Here is an 8,874-nt window from a genome sequence, read left to right as displayed (position 1 = left end):
CTCCTTTGTATCATATCGTGATGCACGGCATAGTGCTGTGTAAAGATGCGCGAGACATGCTGACCCCCAACTATAATTATGGATCTGCTCGAAATCGCGAAGCAATGGTAGATATTTCGCATGGGCATATGCGGTCGACTTGTCCGTGAACAGGGTTGACCCTAACAAACAGAAAATATGACACCTGACGTATCTCCTGATGGACTCCTCAGTGTCCAACGGTTCTGCGTCTCTGATACGGCGAACCCAACCCAGCTTTATATAGGACTTCGCATTATGACTGACTGATGGCTCACGACCGAATATCGCTATGCTCTGACTTTGAACGAAGTCGCTACTACTATCTGTCCATCCACTGACAGGCTCTCCATCAATGGGTAGGCCGAATATATGAGCGACATCCTCTAATGTCACTATAACCTCACCGATCAGCAATACAAAGCTGTGGGTTTCAGGCCTCCACCTTTCAACCAGAGCAGCTAGCATGGGGTGAAATCCTCTTATGATTCCAATTCTAGAGACGTGGTAGAATCCCGTGGCGCGTAAGTAGTTCTCCACCATCGGATTCCACGTCTGTGGCGGATCCAGTTTACGCACCAACAAATTCCTGTTAGGCTGCATCAACAAAGATATATGTTACATTAATTAAATAATAATCCTTATAAATATTTTAATTAACATTAACATATTTATGCAATAACAATATTTAATAATATTTATTTACCTATCACATATTATTTAATAATTTTTATTTTATCAAATTATTTATTTTTTTAATTTTTTAACAACAATATAATACAATATAATATTTATCTATCACGTATTATTATATTTAATAATCTTTATTTATCAAATTATTTATTTTTTCAGTTTTTTAATTATAATATAATATACTATTTTAATAACAATATAATATAATATACTATTTTATAATATAATATATTATTATTTTTAATAACAATATAATATAATATACTTCTTTTTTTACTTACTCATACGCAACATATATTCATATTTTTTTTACAAAGTCGAACTATTTTTTTTATTCATCAACATATTCATAATAACAAAAATTATGACAAATTATACATATTATTATTATTATTAACGTTTATTTTATAAAAACTATTGTTATATTCTTACAATATTTATAAATTACACAATAATATTCTCATTACAAAATATATATGCATAAAAAAATAGAAACATATAAAAAATAAAATAAACTTTAAATACAACAAAAAAAATAAATTTATCCACTTACATAAATAGGATGATCCAAATAGTTGATAATATGTTCCTCAGGCGCCAGATAATTACGTACCATTTTTTTTTAATCCTTAGAACTAATATTTTTTTTTTAAACTCACCACTATTCACTACTACTCACTACACTCTCTTCACCAGTACCTACAGACTAACACAAATACACACTTCCTTTTTTCCTTCTCTCTTATTTTGACTTCAGCTCAATAGGATGAGAATACATCATGAATGGAGGAGAAGCTCACCGATGCATATATAATTAGCATATAATGAAAGATGGATTATAAGTACGGTGAAACCTGTATCCCAATTATTAAATCAAAATTCCACGTTTCCAAAACGGATCCTATCAAATATTTTACTTTTTCTATGATCTTGCCGGCTTACAAAAAGAGGTAAAGATTGAAACATTCCTTATTTGATCCATTTTGTTGAAACATATGACACTTCTGAATTGGTGATGTTAGCATTTGCGAATGAGCCACCTTTTTCGCAAATAATTATCCCTGCTAGCGGCGAAGTGCATAAGGCTGTGAGTTATATATATATATATATATAAGGTCTCAAACTGGCACTGGTTCCCGGGGTGGGGGCTGTCCCCTGCATGCAGGCAAGTCTGGCAACACGACTTCCGCGTGGTGAGTCAGCACGCCCCCGGCGTGTTGCAGGCGTGCTACCACCTCGCTCTCCCGCTTAGCCACCACGCTCCCGGCGTGTTGAGGGTGAGCTCTACCCATCCGCAATTTTCCTCCTTGGCCAATAACCCGCCAATACACCAACACGCAGTCCATAAAGAAAATAATTTCTGATTATTAGAAGATTAGATTTTTTTTTTTGATATGGCGTTTTTTTTAATTGATAATATTTAAATCGGACAATCCGTTTTATTTAAAAAAAAATTATAAATCGAAAGGTCCAATTTATACTTTTAAATTTTTTTATTTTTTAAAATAAAAATTGGATGGTCCGATTTTAATATTATTTTTTTTTTTAATTTTCAAAGACACAAATCGGACCGTCTAATTTGTGATTGTTTGTTGAAAAAACAAAATAATACAAACAAATTGATACCTTCGATTTGTGTAACCCACAGCAATGTAAAACACTTCTCTCCTCACAAGATTTTGTGATACATCTCTATTTCTCTCACACAAAAAATAAAAAGCGTGACTCATTACTAGCTACCATTTTTTTAAATAATAGTTTTTCTTCCAAAAGAAAAAAGTAGGCTCATTTTTTTGCAAATGGAGAAGCTCATGGTGTAACACCATGAAATGGAGGCATAGCAAAATATTGCACTGTTATGGGTCAGAGACAAAACATAACTTACGTTTTGTATTTGTTTATTTTTTTAATTTTAAAATACACCAAACGTAGCTTACGTTTTGGGTTTTTCTTTTTTTTTTTTTCCAGTTTAATACTAAACGCAAGTTGCGTTTTACTAAGTTAGAAAAAGAAAAAAAAATTTTGAAGCCCACAAAACGCAGGTTGCATTTTGTTAGTGTTAGAAATTTTTTCTTGGAAGCCCCAAAACGCAGGTTGCGTTTTGTACACAAAATAATATTTAAATCCACAAGTTTGCCTATAAATATGAAGTCCGGTGATGTTCATCTTCATCTTCACTTCTCCTCTTGTTATTTCTTGCATAAAGTCCTTAGTGGGGTATTTTTTTGGCAGATAACTGTGTCAAAAAAATAGAGTTAGTTAAGGCTGAAGTTATGGAAGGTGTTGCAAACTTGCGAGTATATTATAACGGTGAGGTTATAACAAACACACATGAAGGAGTGACTTTTGTTCGTGAATGTCCGTTGTCATTTGCCATTCCATGTACCATGGGTTTTGTCGAGTTGCAAAATGGTCTTTGTAATAACATTCAAAGCCACATTTTGAAAAGGGTGAGCAATCTTTTATACAGAAGTCCTGTGCAAGTATTTGGTGGGTTAATACAGTTTCAAATAATGCCCATCACTGACGATGCTAGTATGCAGCAGATGTTGTATATTTATCAACAAACCCGATCTCACGTGCCGATGATAGAGCTGTACGTTGAGTTTGAACAGCAGTCGGGGATGAGTATGGTCGGCGACGAGATCAATGTTGATGAGCTCGGGGATATAGATTGGGAAGAAGATAATAATGACAGTGAAGACGAATTCGAAGCTAACTATGAAGTCGATGACGAAAACAATGACGGAGACTTGGCAGGTAATCCGGCGGTGCAAGATGAAGCAAATGCGATTGTAAGTCAGCACCCGTTTGGTGTTCCGTCCTTTATGCGGACTCTAGATCTCGAAGTCATGCATGCTCCGGAATTTCCTGAGTATGCGAATATAGGTATGTCATAATTATTAACTGAAGTTTTCTATAGTGCTTATTTTATTTGCCTTGTCTGACTGATGGCGGTGCGCATGTCGTAGGTGAAGCCAACGTTGCGGCGGAAGATGGCGAGTTTAGTGTCGGAATAGAATTTGGTTCAAGAGAGTCGGTGATATCTGCAATCAAAAGCTACACCATCTCTAGAGGAGTTGATTACACTGTGTATGAGTCTGAGCCACAGACATTCTATGCGAAATGCAAGGGATATGGTGCAGGGTGCGACTGGCTTATCCGAGCTAGCTTGATTCGAAAAAAAGCTTGTTGGGAGATCAGGAGATACAAGCACACGTGCACCATGGGCACGATTTCACAAGATCATGTCAAGTTGGGCTCAGACACAATTGCAGATGCCATTAGGCCGTTGGTCGAAGCAGACCCCTCGATAAAGGTGAAGTCTGTTATTGCAGAAGTTCAAGGCAAGTTCAACTATACTGTGAGTTACCGCAAGGCTTGGTTGGCAAAGCAGAAAGCTGTCGCAAAAATTTTTGGTGATTGGGAAGTTTCTTACCAGACTCTGCCAGTATGGTTGAAAGCAATGACAGTGAAGATGCCAAGGTCTCGTGTTCAAATTAAAACGCTCCCCGTTTACCGTGAGAGTGAGGAGGTTCAAGGTGTAAGAGTTCTACACCGCATTTTTTGGAGCTTCTATCCGTGTATTGTAGCATTCAAACACTACAAGCCACTGGTGCAGGTTGATGGCACGTACCTGTACGGAAAATATAAAGGAGCACTTCTGGTAGCGGTTGCACAAGATGGGAATCAAAACATTGTGCCTATTGCATTTGCGATTGTCCAAGGCGAGACAGCAGACGCGTGGGAGTTTTTCCTAACCAATTTGCGGAGATATGTTGTTACCATTGATGGTGTGGGTATTATTTCTGACCGCCATACCTCCATCGATGCTGCAATAGCTCGCAGTAGCGGTGTATGGTCACCACCAAGGGAGTGGCACATGTATTGCATCAGGCACATCGGGTCCAACTTCTTAAGGAGGTTCAAGGCTCCATATTTACATAAACTCGTGGTGAATACAAGTATTTCAAATTGCTGTTATGGTTCTATTCATAGTAAATTTGTGGCATTTGCTTATGATTAAATGGTTTGTTCAACAGGCTATTCTAGGACGGAGCAGGAGTACAACAAAAACTACCAAAGGCTTAAAGAGCGGGGTGATGCATATACTCAATGGTGTGATGAGATCGGTGTTGAGAGATGGGTGTTGGCATTCGATGGTGGTCATCGTTGGGGACATATGACGACAAACTTGGTAGAGTGCATAAATTCTGTCCTAAAGGGTGCACGGAACCTTCCTGTAACTGCCCTTGTCCGGTCAACTTTTTATCGGCTGAATGAGTTGTTCACTCGGAAGAGTACCGAGGCTCATGAGCGTCGCCGCAACAGATTCATGTATTCAGAATTTGCAACGAAGAGAGTTTAGGAAAGCTTTTGACGTGCAGGAAACATTGTGGTCAACCGGTTCGATAGGCGCAACGAGATTGAGGTTCGCGAAATGTAAGATGGTACCATTTACACTGTTAACCTTGCGCAACGACACTGCGACTGTGGCCATTTCCAGGTCGAGCGACTTCCATGTCGCCACGTGCTTGCATGTTGCGCCAACCAACATCTTGATTGGCAAGTGTACGTGCACGATGCGTACAAGATGTCTGAAATTTGCAAGGTGTATAGAGGCGAGTTCGTTCCGATAGGTGACCCCTCCACGTGGGATAGATACAAAGGAGCGAAGGTGATCACCAACTGGACATTGAGGCGCGCGACGAAAGGAAGACCGAAGTCAACTCGCTACTTGAATGAGATGGATTCGCGTGATATGCGTGGTCCTCGTCGGTGCACTACATGTGGACGCGAGGAACATAGCCGCAGTCGATGTCCTCAGCGCGCAGGTCCAAGCTCCGCTGGAGGTCATTAGTGGTTAAGCTTTTCAATGTAACTTTGTTATGACCTACTTTACAATTATATGTTACTTTTTTTGTAAGCTCGTCATGTACTTTAACCTAGTTAACAATTTATAATAAATAAAGTTTTTAACCTCGGTGTTTAACTTTTTAGAGAACAAACATTTTTGATCCAAACAGAGTTACACTGGAACAAAGCTAAATCTGTCATAATAATAAAACTGAACACAATCATCTAAATATAAGATATGACACTGAATACAAATCTGAATACAATGCTGAATACAATATCAACTAGAACAGACTACTTCCTCGGTGCCTTCTTCGCATACAAGGATGGGGTGTATTTGTCCGGAGGCGCAGTCTGTGTCCGTAAGTTATACGGATGACCCTGCGACACACCGGTGTCAACCCCACTGCCAATTTCAGGACCACTGAAATCTGTCATACTCGCACCACCAGTGTCATACAAACCGGAGCCGCTCATCCTCGGAGCACTCGCTCCACCAAGATCATACCAGTGCTGCAAGTCGTATCCTAAGTCTCCCTCTTCCCGCTCCGGGTACTCATTCAAATCAAACAACTGACCGCGTGGTGGTGCGGAAGGATCGGGCGGATCTATATCACCGGTCGGATCATCAAAGTCGAAGTCACTAGCATGACCTGAAGTGGCGCGGCGACCACCAGAATGCTGAGATGTAGCAGGCCCTTCCTGCGGTGGCGGCGGGGATAGAAAATCTGTATCTATCAGGACCTGAGAGAAGCTGATGGTGTCAGATCCACCAAACGGACTAAAGTGACCCTCGGCTGGAATCACCAGCTGTGGTATGTAAGGCTCAGGTGCCTGAGGCGGCTGTGGTTCCGGTATATATGCTGCCTGCTGCTGATATGCCGGCCACTTCTGGGCATATGCCGGATCCTGAAACTGATGGGCATATGCCGGATGCTGAAACTGATGGGCATACGCTGGATCCTGAAATTGCTGGGCATATGCCGGATCCTGAAACTAATGGGCATACGCTGAATCCTGAAATTGCTGGGCATATGCCGGCATCTGAACCTGGTGCTCATATGCCGGGACCTAATTATTAATTAAATACAATTAATAGTAATTACTGATAACAATTTATAACCCTAAACGTTGATAATAATCATCATAATACTAGTAATTAATAATAATACTTGTTCCTGCTGCTCATGAGGCGGGACTTGCTGCTGAGGGCTAGCTGGTTCTTCCTGTTGCTGCTGTGGTTCATCAGCGCCGACCTCTTCACCTGCAACTCTATCCGATAGACGTAGGTGAATCCCATATTGCTGTGTGTACCACTCGTAGTGCACTGGGAGAGGATGAAAGTCAATAATCTCCTCGCCTAACTGTAATGTGTTATAGCGGTCAAATCTCCATCTGTTAACCCATTGACTGTAAATCTCTCCCTAGTCATGGCTCTGTGCCCCTGTCAAGCGCTTGTAGTGATCACGACCAAGGTCGAACGCCGGGCCTGGTGGAAGCTGTTGCATCCCGAACTGTCGTCTAACTTAGTCTGTTGGGTGCCATTCTATGCACTCGAATGACACTAAAGGCGACTATGTAAACTGCACATTAGTTACCAAGAGGCCGATTAGAAAAACTATTCTTTTGAATAAAAACATTGAACATTAATGGTTACAACTTACACCGTCAACTCCCATGTCGTCCAGTCCTCGCCTGAAATGCGCAGTAGGCTGCCGTGTATATCTAGTATGTCGGCGCCAATGACTCCACCTAACAAAAAATAGAATAACAATATTAGTAGGAGTAACAAATTAATAATAATAATAATAATGACAATAACAATAACGATAAAAGCCAATACCATCGCGCAAGTGGAATACCATCGTCGCGCAATTTATTACTATTATTACACAGTATTATTTATTTATTATTAAAAAATATTAATATTTTATTATAAAAATTAATAACTTATTATTAGAAAATATTAATAATATATTTACACAACTGTATCATAATAATTAATAATAAATTATTTAAAAATAATAACAAATTTTTAATTTATTTTTTTAATTTATTAGACAGTACGACTAGTCGTATGATAAAAAATATAAATAAATAATTAAAAAATAATAACAAATTTATTAAAGATAATAAAAAATTTATTACACAGTATTTTTTATTATTAAAAAATAATTATATTAATAATAATAATAACAATAACAATAACAACATTAATAATAATAGCAACAACAGTTACAGTAATCACAATAATAATAATAATAATAACAATAATAATAATATTAAAATTAACAATAACACTATCAAAATAAAAAAAATATTTACCCATTGAGGATGATCAAGATATTCAATAATGTGTTCCTCCAGTTTGGTAAAATTACGAACCATTATTTAATCCTTTACCGTAAACTTCTTCTTCTTCTCCCCCACTTTTCCCACACTTCTTCACTTTCACTTCTTCAACTTTTTTCTTTTACTCTCGTTTCACTCTCGTTACTCCTATCTGCGTTTGGTTTTCGTCTTTATAAACAAATTTACCATCCTCCATGACGCGTGTCACACATGCAGTTAAGGTGGCAGCCAAACGTAACCTCCGATTTGCTTTGGTAGGCTGACAAACGCAATCTGCGTTTTGCCTTCTCCAAAACTGGTCAAAAATAAAGCTGTTTTCATGCAGAGGACACAAAGCCACGTTTCGTTCTTTGATTGCCTGGGCCTGCCAAATGCAGGTTGAGTTTTGCAGCGTGCTTCTCTTTCTTGTTTTTCGTCCCTGCCAAAACGTTACTTGCGTTTTGTGCTCTCTAATAAATGTCAGCTCCACATTCATGCATAACACACTGTGCATCCATTTTTTACCAATTTACCATTTTCTAATCCATTTACAAATTAATTTCTGAAAAAATTACTACAAATTACTTGGGTTTGGTTACATCCTACCAAAAATGCCTAAGACCCCTCTCAACTATATATATATATATATCACGGTATCACCATTCTTCATCAAAGAGAATTGTTACCACAACAAAAAAACATAACACAATGATTGCACCACTTGATTGGTTGAGCATTGTTAATGCGGAGACTGGAACACGTGGAGTACCAAATCCATTTGTATAGTTCAACCATTTTAGCACGTGGTGTATGATACTAACATTAAAGTAACTTTGGTTTTGCTCATGAACCATACTCATTCAACTCCTATAATATATGTTTCATGTTATTTTAGATGGATCTGTGAACGAGCGAGCCAAGGATTGAGAATCTAGATCCAAAAACATGTTTCCTCGAACCTTGCTGAAGTTTTCT

General features: G+C 38.4%; 1 protein-coding gene across 1 annotated transcript; it reads left to right on the top strand.

Annotated features, from left to right (window-relative positions):
- The first annotated feature begins 2,984 nt into the window (after nucleotides 1-2,984).
- LOC107621271 (uncharacterized) lies at nucleotides 2,985-5,572 on the top strand. Its single transcript, XM_088495137.1, has 4 exons — nucleotides 2,985-3,600; nucleotides 3,684-4,676; nucleotides 4,755-5,074; nucleotides 5,219-5,572. The coding sequence occupies exons 1-4, from the start codon at nucleotides 2,985-2,987 to the stop codon at nucleotides 5,570-5,572; spliced, it is 2,283 nt and encodes a 760-aa protein (XP_088351263.1).
- Nucleotides 5,573-8,874: the final 3,302 nt, after the last annotated feature.

This window comes from Arachis ipaensis, chromosome B10, assembly GCF_059453495.1.
Source record: "Arachis ipaensis isolate K30076 ecotype BB chromosome B10, ASM5945349v1, whole genome shotgun sequence".
Classification (NCBI taxonomy): Eukaryota; Viridiplantae; Streptophyta; class Magnoliopsida; order Fabales; family Fabaceae; genus Arachis; species Arachis ipaensis.
Note: the sequence above shows the minus strand (reverse complement) of the source record. Positions and strands in the feature narration are given on the sequence as shown.

Bases quoted from the DNA above. Each gene is read 5' to 3' on its own strand.
- LOC107621271 (XM_088495137.1), top strand. From the start codon at position 2,985: ATGGAAGGTGTTGCAAACTTGCGAGTATATTATAACGGTGAGGTTATA. The intron at 3,601-3,683 runs GTATGTCATAAT...CGCATGTCGTAG, and splicing joins TCCTGAGTATGCGAATATAG to GTGAAGCCAACGTTGCGGCG. The intron at 4,677-4,754 runs GTATTTCAAATT...TTTGTTCAACAG, and splicing joins TAAACTCGTGGTGAATACAA to GCTATTCTAGGACGGAGCAG.